At 43.7% G+C, this 19,146-nt stretch overlaps 1 protein-coding gene across 2 annotated transcripts in view; it reads right to left on the bottom strand.

Annotated features, from left to right (window-relative positions):
• ZFTRAF1 (zinc finger TRAF-type containing 1) overlaps positions 1–19,146 on the bottom strand; it is a 180,638-nt gene that overhangs the window by 146,855 nt on the left and 14,637 nt on the right. Inside the window, exon 2 of one of the 2 annotated variants that reach the window (XM_069220996.1) lies at positions 14,399–14,504. In XM_069220996.1, coding sequence (XP_069077097.1) covers positions 14,399–14,488 — 90 coding nt within the window. In that variant the 5' untranslated portion in view covers positions 14,489–14,504. The remainder of the gene's footprint in view (positions 1–14,398; positions 14,505–19,146) is intronic. The other variant, XM_069220997.1, reaches the window with a different exon arrangement.

Genomic DNA, 19,146 nt, shown 5'->3' with positions numbered 1-19,146 from the left:
CAAACACAAGGTGGAACAATATGGACAAGGAAATCCACTGAGTAAAAAGCAAGGAAGTTAGAATGACAAAAAGACACCAAATGGTAAACAATGGGTGGTCACTAAGCCCCTATACCTTCTTGGTAAGCTCACATTAGATCTTTTACAAGCAGAAAGCTTAGCCTGTCTGGTAGGCTAGACCTAAAAAAGGATTATGACTGGTGTGAACTTCTAAGTTCATATTAAGTTTGGTGTTAATCCCTTCAGCTGTTTGGGAAGTAGATGTATGCAAAGTTTATTATGGGAATACAAACCCACGCCCGTGCAGATCATTCTATGGGATCAACAACTGTAGGCAAGTCAAAACATCAATGGAGACATCATCTTAGCCTTAGTTACACAGCAGCTATTGCAATATATAGTACCTCACAGTGAATACAGAAGCTCATGAAAACCCCACTCATTAATTCATAGTGGAATACATACTTCTCATCAGTGTATAGTATACACTTTACAGAAAGGTGTCTCCCTAAATCCCTGATGGAACACTGGTTCTCTATGTAAGGGGCTAGTTCCCATTCTCTCCGAGCTTTTCTTTTCTGTATTTAGTGAATAAATAAACTGGTGCAGTGTACACTACACACTAAATTATTAGTTTTAGACCAAGGAGCAGCAAACAGATGAGAAAGAGCAAGGATAAAGCATTACAATCGAGGAGCATTTCAGAACATGCACTACAGAGTGTAGACGTGGACAATGACTCCTAATGCCTCAGGGAGAGTTTACAATTATTTGTGTCAATAACTCCATCCAAAAAGGAAAGCAAATTCAGATACCACCTGAACTGAAGTTGGGGTATCACCAAAGCTGCATGGTGGCAGAAACTGAGGGAGTACTAACATAACTGAAAACTGGATAATGACGTCTACTGGCAGCCAGTGTCTGGTCTAGAGAGCTAAACCTGAAGCCTAACAGACTTCCAGTGGAAATTATCAAAGTAATAAGTTAAAACAAAAGGTGTAATAAGCACAGGGCAAAAAAAAAAAGAGTGGCTAAAATAACAGGTGAGGGTTGAAGCCACTTGTGATGCAACAACATTTCTGGTTTTCCTGGGGCTCCACTGTTGTGCAGGATTCAGTCGATTAGATGGCACTGCATCCAGACAGCCATGGTTAGGCGATGATGTCATGAACTGAGTGAATGCAGTAAAGTTTTGTTGTCATGTCGGAGCTCTGAACAGCCTTCATTAGTGCAGACCATCATGCTCTTATAGCAAGGATCATGTACCACCCTAACGCCATTTTAGACTATTACTCTTTAGAGACGGAACTGGGTTCTTTATTTTCACTTCAGGCTAAACTGATCTGTTTTATTTCCCAAGGCTAACCAATCCTTCCAGCCCTATTACATGGTCACAATCCTCCACTTTTCACTTTGCAGATCTGAAAACAATCTACTCGCCCACTCGCTATGGTGAGTCATATTTTATCAGGTTGAGTGATTTTTAGGACCCACTCGCCCCTTCGGGCGAGCTGACAAACAACAGGTCTTCTGTTCAGTCAGAAAGTAAAGGATCAATAAAGACACCTTTAAATCTTATTCTTGTCACATTTGCTCTGTGTTCAGTGGCAGAGGTCAATAGTCAGTTTGTCTTACAATTAATTTTCCTTCCGACTTCAGAGTTCCAGGATTTTGTCAGGTTTTTCTTAACATACAACATGTAAATAGTTAAGTCAACTGTACAAACATTTCAAAATATATTTCAGTTGTAGTGAAAGCCCATTGTTTGTACTTTTGTGTGATGAAAAAAATATTTCAATAGGATGAAAACAAATCAGGACACTTTATTTGGTGATGTGCAAAGAATAAATATGTTTTCTGAAACATGATTTTCAAAGATTGTTAATACATTATATAGTTTAATCAGTAAAAACGCAAGTTAGTGAGAAGGTTTTTGGGCATTTCTTGGGAATTGTCTGTCTGTAAATGACAGTGTGCATCATGCTTTAGTTATATATTTATTAAAAGTGAGTGTTTCAACATAAACCTAGAAACACTCTTGCCCTGGTAGCAATTATATTAGTAAGCTAAGAGGCAAGTAATTGATTATGTGTCCCTTTATATGTGGGCTAGATTATTTTTATACATGGAGCAAACGTTTAGTCTATTTAATCAAAGATGCTTTTTTGTACAGCAGAAATGCTGAGCTCACACATCTGAAGGTGCACTCGTGACAATGAAGAAAAAGGCAAGTCTGTAAACTAAAATATTTGCATAGGATCACACAATTTGAGACCTGTTTGCGGATCGAGTACATTATAGTTATGGTCAAGTTGATGATTCAAGATACTCGACCTGCAGGTGTAGTAACATTTTAATGATTTTTCAAGGCCTGCTTTGTCCCTCTTGTTTGATGTGTGTTAACTTTGGTCCATGGCCAAGATGGCTTCTGACCTCAAATTATTCAGTCCTCTACCTTGCTGCCTCCCTCACTTCTTGGTATTCCTTGCTGTTTTCCCCTGAGCGACACTCTCAGGGCAGCACTTTCTGCCAAAACTACTTCTTTTTAACTATTTCTAAAAATACTTGGGGGATGTATAACTTTCTCCAAAATACTACATGACTGGAGTTGAAATACTAAATAAGTCTTCTGGAATATTTGAGGGAAAGTTGCTTTTCCCTCAAATATTCTAGGACTGGTGTTAGAATAGTAATTTTGACCTTCCAGTGTTCGTCACGCCCACTGCTGCCCTGAGGGTGCAGTTCAGGACACGAAACACGAACAAGCTCACTTCTTAGACCTGATGCAGGGGAGTTTTCTCTAAATCAAGTGAGCTTTAACCGAAGAGATTATTTTAGGGCCTAAGAAAAGTGCGGCCTATGTCAGATTTCCCCCCTTTTAGGCAAATTCGTACATTGCCAAAAGTAAATAAATCAGGGGGTTGTAATTGGCATGACGCACACGTATCCTTATGCCTGCAGATAGTAGTGTGGCTACCGGGCCTCAACTGTGGTCGCTGAGGTCATTCGATACTGGTATCCTACTATAGCTCTGCAAACTGGGCCAACTGCAACCTTTTCCACATTTCACTCTCAGGATAGCAAAGCAGAGCGGTCAAAGGCTTCACAGGGCGGTAGTGTGGGAGGCAAGAACTCAAAAGTCAAGAGCCAACACAATAAAGTATTGTCTAGCCCAGTACTGGTCTTTTAAATAAATGAAAGTATGTTACTCACACAGCAGTACTAAATACAATAGACTTTAAAGATGGTGCAGTTAGAGGGATGTATTCCCCCAATAGGATCTAATGAAATATTGAGTCCACTGTGGGGGCCTACTTTCACCTCACTCCCTCTCGTGATGAAACTTTTAATACTAAGCCACATTGTAAAGCACTCTCCTACCTTGTGCATAGGGTCTTGGTGTACTGTGCAAAGAAGCAAAAGAAATATAAATAGTGTCCTAAAAATTAGAGATTTTCTTAAGGCTACAAAATCCATGGTCTCTATTCCTTGTGATAGGATGCTGGAGGCATCAGACACCATTATGAGAGGTCCAGCACGATATTGTGTGTGGGGAAGGGGGGTCACTCATGGAGAGACAGCAGGCCTGAGTGAGGTGTGGGCTGGTACGATCAGTGTCATCACACTCTGGAGCTTTGGTGCCAGGGTGCGAGACCACCAACATGCTCAGCGGGCTTGTCAGACGTTGCGGCCTATGCCAAACATATGAGGGCATTCGTCTTTATCAGTGGCCCAAGGAGGCTGATGTAGGAGACCTCCCATATTTGGCCGTTGCTGTCCTGGCGGCCAATGCAGCACCTATGGTGGCAGGTGCAGTATTAGGATCTCTGGGTGGACGGTAGGAAGGCTGGACTGCACGGTGACAACTTGTTGAATATTTCATTGGTAGCTCATGGCAGGTGCTGAAACGGGACCCTACAGACTTCGAGTCAGGAACGCCAGCTACTTACTCTCTCTCTCTCCATCTCCCTCTCTCTCTCTCCAAGGGTCTGCATTTCACATAATAGCAGAACTTTAGACTAGAGGAGGCAGTAGATTGCACTCTCACTGAAACAGAGGAAAAGGTCTGATCACACTATAAATTTACAACAAATGCTGCCACTCCCATTTCATGTAATATACACAGGCAACAACAGCAGTAGCAGACTGCCTAAAAAAAAAGGGTACGCTTGGAGAGCCCTTCCAGGTCACCGGACAGGTCAACTCAAGGTGGACTAGGAGAAAGAAGGAAATGTATGTATTTAGAGTCAAGGCCCCCAGAGACTTTCTTCATGGTCCAGCAACCAAAGTGGAGTAAACTTTATATCACTATGGGAAGCACAATGTAGTATTGCTTCTGTGGTGGTGGAATAACTATCTCCATGCCTTCAGGAGCTCCTCCAGCAGGAGAGACGGCAGAGAAAACAGGAAGTTGATTCAAATATGCTTTGTCGATTAATGTTTTTACCATTTCAACCTCTTTTGTCCTGTTTTGCGTCCCACGTGGCCTGTTGGTAGCTTTTCTCCTTAATGTTAACCATAACCATGTACAGAGCTTCGCTGCGTAATGCTACACTAATACTAGATACATAGCAATACATATGTGCAAAGTGAATTTAAAAACAGATCTGTTGTAAAGGGTTTAGGAACCTGTTTTGTACATACACTACATCTAATTAAAGATAATAAAAGAATGGGTTTTGTTTATGTGGTTATAAGCCGGTTCCTAATAAACATTTTCTACAGATAAACCGTCCTTTTACGGACTTGTATCAAAACTTGTATCAAGGGATCTTCCATCCAGTGTCCCAAAACTCCTGAGATGTTATTTAAAAAGCAGCACTGTAGTGGCAAAACCAATTATGTGTCTTTTCCAGACACCAGTCTATTTGCACTGATGGAAGAAAAGATGTCGGCTAGCGCTCACTTCTAGCAAAGAAGGATGATAGGCCAATTTTCTGTCTTGTGGAAAATGTAACTTTCTTGGTACAATGCTAAATCATATCCCAGATGATGTTTTGTTACCAAGCAAATTGACTCTTTGGCAGTTCAATGTTCTTGCCAATAATTAATTTTAGCAGAATTTAGGGTCCCCAGTTCCCGCCTGTAAAGTGAGTTATTCTTTGGCACCTCATTTGTCAGTTGTATACAACAGAGGTAGGAGGCACAGAAGCAGGGAGAAGATGAGCGATGGGCATTTGACAGAGAAGCATGTACAATGACAGCAGATTGGTGTTCAGACACCTGTGAGGCCTCAGGACACAGGTGAAAAAACACCCAGGGCAGGTAGGATGGGGCTCTCACTGGGAAGGGATGGCAAGAGGTAGGGAGGAGGCTGGGGTTTGCTAGATGGTTGGAAAGGCAACAGTGGGTGGAGAGGTGTTCTACCACTGAGATGCAGTGAAGGAGCCTGAAACAAAGGATATTGCTGGAGGGGGCCCAGGGAATTTGGTGAGCGGAAAACACACAACTGACAAGGGGGCTTTAATGACTGAGGGGTGAGTAGGGGCCTTCTGAGAAGAAGTGGGTTGGAAAGGAAGCTAAGACTGTAAATAGGGGAATGGTGGTAGAAAAATGGGCCTCCCTATCACGCCACAAGCAAATTGCGAGAAGGGGGCCCAATTAAAATGTAACATCGAAAAGAAGACAGGAGAAACCTTAAAGAGGTGGGACTTTTTCCACTTCACTGTCATTGAAAAACATTTAGGTGCCCTCCATGAGTTAGGAGCAGTGCCTAATTTGAGCCGGTGGTTGCCACTGAGGACCACCGGCACTAATTTTGGGAACTGGCACTTATTTCTCCTCATCAGACATTGACTGAGAGGAAGAGAGGGATAAACAACCAAAGGGAAAAGAAAGAGGAATAGAAAGATGGAAAACAGTGACGCAGACAGCAAGAACCAAACTTGCAAGACAGAGATAAAGGGACAAGGTGGGTCTGGGAGTGGATTAAAGAGGCAGGAGATGGATTCAGGACTAAGCATTTGGCGTGCTGACATTTAATAACACCGGCTGCGGGCTTCTGAGAGGCTCTTTTAGCACTGGCACTCATTTTACAAATTAAGCACTGGCTAGGAGATGTATAAATCCAATAAATGTAGATGTGCTTCAAAATAAAAATCTATTGCGGGAACTAAGAGAAAATGCTTTTTGTAAGTATATTATTTGGATGTTTCTCCTCTACATTTGTGTTGACCTTGTCAATGACCTGCACCACTGCTCTTCTGTTTGTGTAACAGAATACTGATGAAGTTTCCATACTCAGGATTCACAGAATGTCCCCAATCAAATAAATAAATTGAACATGGCATTCCACAGATCAGCAGCAAGAAAGGGCACAGTTCAAGGAGTTTGGCAGAAGGTTTTCTGTCACTCGGCATTTTACAAATTCTCAGTGTCTGCAGGGCTTGGAGGGGACCGCAGCAACAACTTGGAGGGATGTTTTGCGACTTGGGAAATTAACCCTCTAGTGTAAGGAGACCTCCGAGGCAGTGTGGGGGAGCAGGTTCAGACCTGTTGCCTACTGCAGGTTACTTAACCTTATTTGTCTGGCTGACAGCCACACTCCAGCAGGGGCCATTTTTTAAAAACTGCCTTTTTAGTTCTGGCTAGAGTAAGCTTTATCTACTTGACAAAGCTTATACTATTAATATATAAAGGCAACAGGTCTGAATTTTACTGGATGCTGTAACAAACCAAATAAAACCGAATGCTTTTCAATGCACACTTTTCTTCTGCTCAAAGGAGGCAAAATAGGCACAGAGCAAAGGGGCTGGAATCGAGTATCACATGTGGTAATGGATGTGATCTTTCCAGGTCCTGTGTTTTAGTCCCCAATCTGGGCCTGAGATACTGATTTGAAATGGTAACTCTGAGCACAGAACCTCCTCCTACAGTTATGCCCATCTCAGGACCTGCATTAGACTGATACGGTCTCACTGTGTGAGCCACTGAGGTCAGGGTGGTTGCCACTGCTTCAGAAGGCCCACAGACCGCAAAACCAAAAGAAAGAAGGCACACGCCAAACCTGTTTCTTCAATCACTCTTTAAACAAGTGGTGATATAATAAAAGACAAAAAAAACACAAAAACAGGATGCAATGTGAAGTTGAATAAACATGTTGCTGTGGCCCACAAACGTAAACCCAAATACTATGAAAGACTGATAAATTCTCAAAAATAGAAGCCCTTACTAGAAGTATTAGAGACAAACTTTTGTTTTTGTTACTTACATGCTGCAGAAAAAAAGAGCTGAGTTCATAGCAATGGCTTGTTATATAAAGGTAGCAAAAAATCAAAGACAGGCCACCTAAAATGTGGATTAGATGACATGGAGAATGGTATTTACTGTTAAACTACACATGCAATCATATGGGTCAGTTTGAGTAGCCGGATCTCTTTCCAATAAATTAAACTTGCTTAAACATCAGACATGTCACTTAGAAAGCCCAAAATGGTAGATTCTATCCATCTGGAACCCAATAACTTCATCTTGCAGAGCAACTTTGAAAAAACTTTGCCCGTAGCACTGGAGTACAACTGGACTTTGTAGGTCAATATGACTCAAATATATAAACCAAATTGGAAAAATATAAGGCGTCACAACAAATTTCCACTGAAGGAAACTTCAAGAAATTGAACATAGAGGCTTGAAAATAAGTAAATAAAAACTTTGCAAATAGCAACAGGGGCCTGGAGGAAACACAAAGGTCCTGCCTGATGGGATTTTGACATCCTGGCAGTAGCAGCAACTTAATCTTGGAGTATGAAGACCTGCATGTCAACATGCCAGGATCAGATCAATATAAAGCGAAGGTTTAGAGGAAGAGGGAGGCGCACGTCATCCAGAGTGCATCGTCACTGATGGGCCAGTACAGAGAAAGGCTGACTGGGCAGTAAGGCTACAAACTGGGCACAAATTAATATTTTTTTAATACATAGCAGATTATTTCTGGTTAAGTGCTCTTACATAGTGCTTCCGCCAGTAGATGACTGCTTCCATGTCTACAAGAACACGAAAGGAGTGGGTAAATAGAGGAATCTCGCAGTGGGTTGGGGTCTGTCATGAGACGGAGCACATGAAATACATAGGTGGACCGCCTCACTTAAGGTCAATATAAACATTGCCTCCGGTCCTAGACATTTCATCTACAAATCACTGATTTCAGGTATGTTGGTCTAATATGTTCAGTGAAGAAAACACGAGACCACAAGCACGCATAATGTACAAGGCTCTCCCACAAAAGTCCAGGACTGGAAACAATGTCCTTAATGACCTACGGGGAGGTGCCCCCGCCACCCCTAAGAAATACATGATCTACAATTTGTATGTTGACCGTGAAAGATACACTCATATTGTTCTGAACTCCCAGTGGTCAGGTGTGAGACAAGGAGGCAGCTGGTGAGAGTTTGAGAGCAAGAAACCTTGGTAACATACTATCCACACATAAAAACAAACAATGGTAAACTGGGGGACAGACAGAAGGGCTCAAGAGGGTATATATAAAGTGAAAAGGTCACACAGTGTAAAGCCATTCAGACTTCTATCGGTTAGGGGCTGAAACCTAAATTCACCGCATTGTTTTGTCGGAAACCAGAATAAGACCTTCATGAACGGTATGTTACCCGACTTCTGTAAACCAAAAATAAAGTGAGCGGTGTAGTCTTGGGCACATTGAAAGTTGCTCAAAATGTTGGCAGTGAACACGCTGCAGATACTGTTCCAGTAGCCAAGCCAGGACATGATGACTGCCAATGTAAGTGTAATCCAAAGGCATCAGTAGAAAGAGGCGCCATAACCGCGAGCCTCAACCCCGACGATCCACAATTACATTGTAAATTGATCAAATACCTGCTAATGGCGCACATTTGATGCCTCCACAAAATAACTGTTAATGACTGTGATGGAACAATGAATGCTCCTGTCCTGGGGGGCAGATTACAGGGGTTTGCTCTCACTTAAAGTGCACTTTCCAATTTTTCTTTTGAAATTATTAACCATAAAAGGGTCTGTATCGGCTCATTTTACGTATTTTCAGTTTATTTATTTTAGATTGTGTTGTTAATATTGCTATGGTTTTAACTAACTAAAATAATGAACTCTGATCTGATTTTGCATCAGTATAGAGGGAGACTGGGGGTTGTGGGGGAGTTGGCTATGGCACAACGGAGAGATTTTCTTCTAAGATGACATGCCAAGGACAATAAATAGCCACTTAAGTGCCAGGATTCTGGGGCCACTGTCAGTCAGCAGTGATTTAACACCCATCGGCTCTCCCAATTAGTTTAAGCTACATCTGGATGTCATTGTCAGGCTTACAGAAGACAATAAAGGCATGAGATGGTAGAACTTTATGTATGCTTGTTCAGTATTTAGTAACAAGTGCCACAGAGAAAGAGGTATAGTTCATGGGCATGGTCTGTCCAGGACATGTAATGTAAAGTCAAATGCAGACCACTACCCCAGAAATGAGAATTAGACAGGTACAGACAATGCTTACTTATTTTTAAACTACACTTATTTTATTGCAGGTATTTATGAAGTGCAAACCTGCCCAAGAGAGCAGTGAAGTGCTGTAAATTGAAAGAAGATACAAAGCCAAGAATTCATAACAGAGGTAAGCATTTACGTGGACAATCTAAGTGTCACAGCACCATGGTGGGGTGGGGGTGGTGGGGCAGTACAATTTAGGATGACAGAAAAATGGGAAAGAGGTGGGTTTTGAGACTTGTCCTGAATTGCATCAAGGAACAAGCATGTTGCACAAGAAGGCAGTATGGGACCTCAATAGTAAATCCAATGCATCTTACAAAACTTCAGAGGTGGTGCTACAATGCCCAAAGCTCTCAATTAAAACCATCAAGCACATCAATCTGTTAGCTTAATGAAAACTGATTTCTTCAGCAGATGTTCCCCAAGGCCTTGAGGCACTACAATAAAATACTTAACTAACTGCCCACCCATCATGTTTTAAAAGCATATATGTTTCGCAAACAACCATGGCGAGTACTGTGGTGAGTTAGTCTAAAGTGGCATTACTGGAGTAAGAAGTCTGTCGAGGAATTTTGCTCGCCTAATGCCAAGATAAGACTTCCATCAAACCAGGGAACGACTTATAGTGGTCTTTCTGTTGTGCAAGAAGGACCCGCCACCCTAAGTTTCCAAGGACTCATTTCACTTAAATTATGAACCAAGCTCCATTCTTCTGAAGAGCTCCAAACATGTGTCAAGAGTTACTACTGCACGGTTCAGATGATCTTCAGTGGTATGTTACTGATAGGAAACCACAGAAAAAGCATTATTACATTACTGGAAAGGCACATTTTTATACAATTTACTGGTTCAAGATGGCTGTACTTCGAAGCAGTACGTGCCTCAAATTCATTGACAGTTTTCAGTATGAATACTTTCAACCTAAATGTAAGGAGCTAAAATTGGAGCTGCGCTAGCTTTCTTTATAATTAATATTTAGATTTTTAAGCTCAACTATTGCCCCCAAAGTGGGCATCAAAGCACTTAGAGAACAACTGAAGCACTAAAGTTGTAGAAAATTAAGACACAGTGAAAAGCCCAGTTTTAAATTTCTTTTGAAACAGATGAGGGAGGAAGCCTTTTTGATAACCAGAGCGACAGTGTTCCAGACTTCGGCTGCCAAGAGGGAGAGGCTGTGGCTTCTGGTGTGTGCGCGGACAGATGACCAGAAGAATAGGTGGAACTGAGTGGCCTTACTAGCAAGTGGCAGACAAACCTATTGACTAGGTAAGATGGGCCTACGTTGTTTAAGGCTTTAAAGACCAGACACAGATTAACAATGAGTCGCTTTAGCAAGGGGCATTCAGAGCAAGTTAGCAAGATGAGGGGTGACAGGCTCCAGAGGGCGGAAGATGCAGGATACTGCGATCAGCAGCGTTCTGTACCGCTCGAAGATATTGAATAAGATGAGTAAAGTACTACAGGTATAAAGAGTTGCAATAATCAAATCTAGGGGTGAATATTGGGTGTGTTACAGTTCTTCGCATGTCCAAAGTAAGGAAGGAAAAGACACTTGAGTATTTTGTATCAAAGATGAACCGTCAAAGATGTTAAAAACAATCTGGATTATCATCTGCATACAAGATAATGCTGAAGACAAAAGACTGTAGCAGGGAGTCTAAGGTAATGACATAAACGTTTAGTGGGTTTATTGCCCAACCCCTGAAGGTTGGGCAATAAACCCTTCTGGAGCCTACAAGAAACAGGAACAGCAGAAGATTGAAAAGATGCTAAAGCAGAGGTCGTCAACGTTTTCTGTAGCGAGAGCTACTTTTGCTACAAGAAAATCCTTCAGAGCAAATAGCAAATGTTATCACTTTAAAATAATGCCATTACCCCTCTCATTCCATGACCCGGGCACAACTGTGTCCGAGAGGAACTCCTTATGATAGGGATAGTCTATTCTTTTAGTAGTCCTTAACACCAGGCATAGCTTCAGGGATCAATACTGCTTATTAGAGAGGGACATAATTACAGTAACAAACACACACACATAAATATTCATTTTCGCTCTCTCCCTCTTCATACTTGCCTCAGTTATGGGTCCTGACCCAGATCTCCTCAGCTCCTGGGATGATCTTACACCCACCACACACATAGCTGCTGCAGTCCAACACTTCGATGAGCCCACGCTGGGTACTACTCCAGCTACTCCTGGCAATCTTCTTTCTTTGCCCATTGTTGACACTCACTGTGTGACGGCCAGAGCAGGCACTACAACATGACAAATCTCCTAGTGACTGCTAGATTGAGAGTGGAGACAGAAGGCCATGCGGCAGACCCTGTACGCTGGCACAGGGTGTGTTTGAACATGGTCACGACAGCCTGCCGTGGTTTTGGCTGGCTGACACTCTAAGGGTCTTGAGATAAGCAGTGATGACTTCTTTATTCAGCACATATATTCTTAATGAGACTTAATGTCTTTATTTCTGAGAGCTACTTCTAGGGAGCTGGAGAGTTACTAACATGATGTAAACCACACTGCTAGGGAGACGGACTGTTGAGAATGGAGGGTAACCACTTCAGTGCTTTCAGGCAAATTTCTAGCTCATGTAATCTGGATATGAGTATGGGATGGGATGGGATACTGTACTAAAGGTGGCATGCAGGTATAATAGAATCAGTGCTGCATTGCTGCTTTCATCAAGGTGTGTCAGATGCGTTCAGTGGCTGCCAACATAGCGGTCTCGGTGCTGTGCCCTGGGTGTGGTTTAGAAAATTATTACGCTCTAAATAAGAAGATAATTGGCTGTTGACGTGTTTCTCAAAGATTTTGGAAGGGCAGGGCAGCAACAAGGTGGGACAGTAGTTTTTGAGATCTGAGTAATTTGCAGATGGTTTCTACAGTGAGGGGGTGACAACAGGATGTTCTCATCTTAAGACAGTGGCCGATGTTAAGAAGGCTTTACAAATGCGGGCAAGGTCAATGATTTTTGGGGCTAGGGTGATGAGATGAGGAGGGTATAGGTCAACAGGGGAGCCCGATTTTACCAGCGAGAGGAGAGCGGTGACAGACCCAGACTCTGGAAGTTGAAATTGAGGAAGGGATGGGCCCTTGAAGGGAACAGCACACACTTGGATGAACACACACGCTATAGGAAGTTGAGCACAAATGTTGGCTTGAATGGAGATCTTACTGTGGAAATGGTGGAGAGGGCATGGCATAGTTTCTGGGAGGGGATGACAGCATTATTAAATGCAGAAGGCTGGAGAAAGCTTTTGACATTGGAGAAGACTGCGGAGAGCATTACTGGTTGATGTGATTGTGGAGGAAAAGAAGGATCTGTGAGCTGCTTGGATATCTTTATGTTATCTTTTGAGGGCGACATCGCTAATAGACTTTGCTTCGGCTGAGTATAAGGTGCTTCACAAACATTCTAGGTGTTTGCAGCATCTCCCAGTGATTGGCAAATCATCTATGTACCAAGGGAAAGAGGGCTTGGGGCGACAAGGGCAAAAAGCATGGTTGTGGTCAATCACATGTGGCGAGCCTGAGAACCACTTTTGTAAAAATGGCAATAGTGGTTGGATCATTGGTTTGAGAGAGAGCAACATTTTGTGGAGCAACCATGAGATTGTAAGAGCTCAGACTGATTCCAGTGATAAGTGCTCATGGCTGAATTATTAGAAGTATGCCTATGATTGTACTGGAAATGGAAACAGAAATAGACTTCCCAAAGATCTGACTACACCCCAAGAAAGGAGGTCAGAGGAGTGAATCTAGGGAAGCTGCAGAAAATCGTATCAAGGGTGTGTGTCCTGTGGGGTGGGTTGGAGAGGAAATCAGTTGACTGAGAACGAAAGAGGCTAATACCTCCACGAGCGCCATAGCCGCAGCATCATGGGGATTGTCTATGTCCCTTAAGACGCTCAAATTGGAGAATCTGAGGGCGTAGGGGGCTATGTATTCTGAAAAAGAAGCTGCAAACAGGGCTTTGGAGAGCCAGCAGGGCGATATACCTAGAAAGACGAGAGCAAGGTGTTTGAATTGATAGAAATAGTAAAGAGAAAGCTTTTGAAATAAGGGGCTGGGGGCTTTCAGCTAGGGAAAACTTTAAGAAGGAGTAAATAATAGATAGTCCTCCACCTAGTTTACCCAGCGGGAATGGCAAACAGAATTTCCAGGTGGGAATTGCCCTTTCATTAAGTTTCTGTGGGAAATACCATATCAAGTTCTGCAGTTTCCAGGAGATCAGAAACTTCCTAGTGGTTGCGGTAAAGACAACTAGTTTGCCACCTTGGTAGTTTTAGCAGTGTTTGTAGGTTATTTGCCATATACCATACTTCATGCGCTAAACTGCAGGCGTTTCGTTGGTGACCAATTAATGGGGGGGGCTGTGTGCGCACCACTAGCTGAGATACAAAGGTTGCAGATGAGTCCTAGGAGGGGTCTGTAGTGTGACTATGGATAGAGTGACAACAGAATCATGCATGAAGGGATCCTTTGGAAACATGGGTGACTTGGGACAAGCTTTACATGCTGACAGCAATTGCCAGGGAGTGGCAAGAACTATCCTGTGTCTGAATTTGATATGGGGCCAAACTAGATTCTTGGTTCAAATGGCCACATGGCCCTACTGGACATGCATGTTACAGAAGACTGAAGCATCTTGCTTTGGAGCTTTATACTTATTAGATATAGCTGCCTTTTTAAATTTAGTTAACTACAATAGGGACCGAATTCAGAGAACATCTCAAACCTGAGGGTAGCGGGTAAGAAATCCAACCACACTGCGGGTATCTTCAAAATACAATGTGGGTCCTCTTTGGAAGCACACAATAATATTAACTATTTGAACTTAACATTAAGCAGCCCACTGTCTGGAATCCTCCCACTCTTTCGGCAAGCGGCTCCTGGCGCTGATGAGAACTCCACTTTTCCACTCACCTCAAAAGTGCAGGTTGCCGAGTGGACAGCCACAGTGGACAAAAGAAAGTGTGAGACTGCGGTGGTCCATTCTGGATGGAGGTCAGGCATGGTGGTCACACACCTGCTGGAGAAAAGGAGAACAGCAAAGGCTCACTCTCCAAGTGGGAAGTAGAAACAGCTGCAAGAATCAATCTTAACCCTTATGAATATAGGTCTTGTAGCCCACCACCTAGCCATACCGTAAGCATTGTGCCCAGTTAAGAAATGTTCTTTACAGGTTCCTGAAGTTAGATCTCCTACTCAGTGGTTTGGAACTTGCTGATCTTCTCATTTGATCATGTCTGGCCTAAACTAAAGGATATACAAATCTGTACTGGGCCTAGAGATGTATGTTTTTGGAATATCACAAAGGAATTCTGGAATCATTTCTATTTCCCATGAGCAGTGCTCCCACGCCATGTGCCTCTATGCCCCTCCAGCTCAAAGCTTCCAGTACACTGCACTTCCTTCTACAAAAGAGCTCTCTAAATGTCAGTTCTTACCCAGATGAAGCTTTGCAATCCATGACTAAATCTCTCTGCTGGGCCAGAGACCCTTCCCAACAACAATACCATGCTGCATCTCACCTGTGCCCAACCACACAAAGATAAAAAAATCCAACATGCCAAAACACACATCTTTCAGCACTTGATGGCTAAAACTCCATCCTATCCTTCCAGCACCACTGTATCACTCTGAAAAGTGCATGTTAAATATTCTCTACCCAAATTACTTTATTTCAAAAAGGTTACGATCTTACATTTCATCTCTAGTCCAGTTTAACTAAATGTATTATCCTTTAAATGTGAGAGATTTTCATGGCTTTATTTTATTTACTCTTAAATCTAGCACTCCCTGCCTTGTCTCCTGCTTCTCTCACACTCCTAATACCACTTGCTCAATCACCCCTGCCTCTTCTCACCCTGCTGAAATGTGTTGGGGCTTTTCTGGCCATTGGCAGGATGTTTTACCTTCTTTCAGAAAGATCTAGTAAGACAGACAAAAGAAACCATGTTTCTAGGTCTGTAGAGTCTTCTTATTAAACCCCACTTCAATTTGCATTCAAAGCTGGTGGTTTCAACATTTCTCACAGCCCATGGAATCATCTTCAGATGTTCCATAAACTTTTCTGGGACCTATAACTGCAGACCATGATGGAAACACCTTCACCCTCTCTGCTGCGTGTTATTTTGGAACCCGCTTGGATGGTCACTTAGACAATGTGTCAGCAACAGACATAGGGTGCAAGAGTGTCCTAGTCCTCCAAGCAATCACCTCACCATGCAGTACTGTCCTCCTGAGACTGAAAAGAGAGTTTTTGTCTTTGTTACGAGAAGCATCATAAAGAGAGATCTGTCACAAGCCACAATCCGTGAGGCATCTTCAATGAATGAATCGAAGACATAGGACAACTGATGTCTCTCAGTGAGTTTGCTGAAAGTTCGCTTTAACATGCTTCATTGGTCAGCTCTGATCCTCATCCTTTTGTTCCATGCAGTTTATGTGTGAATGAGAAAGTCGTTGGCAGTGAAGCTATTCATTACTCTAGAGTTAGCGGGTGATCACTTAACCATTAGCTCGACTAACCCAAGTCCAACTCCACCTTACAACGGCTCTTATTTCAGAGGTGGGTCCCATCTCCTGAGACAGGAACTTCAAAGAGCTTTCTTTTGCCCCGTTCCAAGCCTGCCCGTCTGGTACGGATGCCAGAAGATGCAAGGGAATCAAACATCCTCCTGCTTGCATTCAACCCACCACCAAACTAAAGTTCCTACCACTTTGTAGGATGGGTACAGCATCAGGCTTTGCTCCACAGCAGCAACAAATGGTTGAGAAAGTCCAGAAGGACATACCACAAAATCATCTCTCTTGCCCATCACGGAGGTTAAGGAGGAGAAAGAAACAGACAAAAAGCACTGCAGTATTCCTGCCTCCACAACGTTCCTTCTTGCCGGAGAGAGAAGGACGCAGATAATACCAGCACGTCTTAGCGATCTGCACTGGATTAATGGAGCTTCATTTTAGCAGCTCAGAATTCCTGTCTTTGGGGAAGTATCTAATCTGGAAATAAGGGCTGGATCAATAAAAAGGGATACAGAGGTGTTAGAAATTGAGTTTTTGGTTGGCAGTCAGGTTGCCCTCTGTCCAAGCAAGAACCCTCACTCTAGTCAGGGTAAGTCACACACAATCCAAAATCAGCCTGTGCTCACCCTCCGGTAGCTTGGCACGAGCAGTCAGGCTTAACTTAGAAGGCAATGTGTAAAGCATTTGTGCAATAAATCATACAACACCATAGCATAACACCACAAAAATACACCACACAGTATTTAGAAAAATATATAATATTTATCTGGGTATCTTCAGGTCAAAACGATCAAAGTTGTAATACGAATTTGTAAAGATATCACTGAAAAGTGATATTAAGTGTCTTTAAGTCTTTAAAAAGCAATAAAGTGTCTTTCAAGCACAGAGTACCTGGTTTCTGGTGGGAAATCTCCTCAGAGGGCCACAAGAGAAGAGATGCGTGGAAAAAGGGGTGTGTGCGTCGATTTCCTCTCAGCACACACAGACTTGCGTCGTTCTTTTCCACGCGGGGAAGTCGGGCGTCGTTTTCCGGCGCGCAGACAGTCTCTTTTTGTGGATCGCGGGTATTACCAGATGTCCCGGGTCTGTGCGTGGATTCTCCTGCTTATTTTCCGGCTGCGCGTCGTTCTGCGGGGCTGCGCGTCGAGGTTTCGATCTCACGGTAGGCGTCGCGTCGATTTCTCCTTGGAAGTCGGGCGGCGTTGTCCTTGCGAGGCCGTGCGTCGAAATTTTGGTCTCACGGCAGGCGTCGCGTCGATTTCTCCTTGGAAGTCGGGCGGCGTTGTCCTTGCGAGGCCGTGCGTCAAAGTTTCGCACTCACGGTAGGCGTCGCGTCGATTTCTCCTGGAAAGTCGGGCGGCTTTGTCCTTGCGAGGTTGTGCGTCGAAGTCTCGATCGTCCCGAGGGCGTCGCGTCGATCAGCGTCGGTGTGCGGCGTTTTTCTCGCCGCGAAACAAGCTGTGCGTCGAAATTTTCGGCGCACGGATCGTCCAAGTGAAAGGAAGAAGTCTTTTTGGTCCTGAGACTTCAAGGAACAGGAGGCAAGCTCTATCCAAGCCCTTGGAGAGCACTTTCACAGCCAGACAAGAGTTCAGCAAGACAGCAGGGCAACAGCAAGGCAGCAGTCCTTTGTAGAAAGCAGACAGGTGAGTCCTTTGAGCAGCCAGGCAGTCCTTCTTGGCAGGATGTAGTTTCTGGTTCAGGTTTCTTCTCCAGCAAGTGTCTGATGAGGTAGGGCAGAGGCCCTGTTTTATACCCAAATGTGCCTTTGAAGTGGGGGAGACTTCAAAGAGTGGCTAAGAAGTGCACCAGGTCCCCTTTCAGTTCAATCCTGTCTGCCAGGGTCCCAGTAGGGGGTGTGGCAGTCCTTTGTGTGAGAGCAGGCCCTCCACCCTCCCAGCCCAGGAAGACCCATTCAAAATGCAGATGTATGCACGTGAGGCTGAGTACCCTGTGTTTGGGGTGTGTCTGAGTGAATGCACAAGGAGCTGTCAACCAAGCCCAGCCAGACGTGGATTGTAAGGCACAGAAAGATTTAAGTGCAAAGAAATGCTCACTTTCTAAAAGTGGCATTTCTAGAATAGTAATATTAAATCCGACTTCACCAGTCAGCAGGATTTTGTATTACCATTCTGGCCATACTAAATATGACCTTCCTGCTCCTTTCAGATCAGCAGCTGCCACTTCAACAGTGTATGAGGGCAGCCCCAATGTTAGCCTATGAAGGAAGCTGGCCCCACAGTAGTGTAAAAACGAATTTAGGAGTTTTACACTACCAGGACATATAACTACACAGGTATATGTCCTGCCTTTTATCTACACAGCACCCTGCTCTAGGGGTTACCTAGGGCACACATTAAGGGTGACTTATATGTAGAAAAAGGGGAGTTCTAGGCTTGGCAAGTACTTTTAAATGCCAAGTCGAGGTGGCAGTGAAACTGCACACACAGGCCTTGCAATGGCAGGCCTGACACAAGGAAAAGGGGCTACTTAAGTGGGTGGCACAACCAGTGCTGCAGGCCCACTAGTAGCATTTAATTTACCAGCCCTATGCACATAAAGTGCACCTTACTAGGGACTTATAAGTAAATTAATAGTCCAATCAGGTAGGATTCAAGGTTACCATGTTTTAAGGGAGAGAGCATATGCACTTTAGCACTGGTTAGCAGTGGTAAAGTGCGCAGAGTCTAAAAACCAGCAAAAATGAGGTCAGAAAAAGAGAAGGAGGAAGGCAAAAAGTTGGGGGATGACCCTGTCAAAAAGCCAGGTCCAACATGACCCCCTCCCAGCCTAAAGCCAGGGTAGACTAATCAACACTCTGATGGACTTCCCTGCTTAAGGCGATAGAACATGGACAATGGCCCACTACTGCAGGGGCACTCGCCAGTTCTACGCTTTTCCGAACTCAGTGAGGCTTCTTTGTCTATACTCTCTGGGGCCACTGATCTGGCCCATGGGGAACCCTTCTCATCACCTGAGGACCCCATCTGTACAGCTCCTAACTTTAATTTGCTTACAGATGTATCCCAGTATGCAGACAGTATCACCATGGCCAACAAAGTGATGTGGCCCATTCCATTCCTTGGGTCTGACTTCTGTCCCCAACCCAGGGAAAACTCTGCCCACAAGGACAGAAACCAATA

The sequence above is a fragment of the Pleurodeles waltl genome, chromosome 2_2, assembly GCF_031143425.1.
Source record: "Pleurodeles waltl isolate 20211129_DDA chromosome 2_2, aPleWal1.hap1.20221129, whole genome shotgun sequence".
Lineage (NCBI taxonomy): Eukaryota > Metazoa > Chordata > Amphibia > Caudata > Salamandridae > Pleurodeles > Pleurodeles waltl.
The sequence above is the reverse complement of the archived record's forward strand: the minus strand, read 5'-3'. Positions and strand labels throughout refer to the sequence as shown.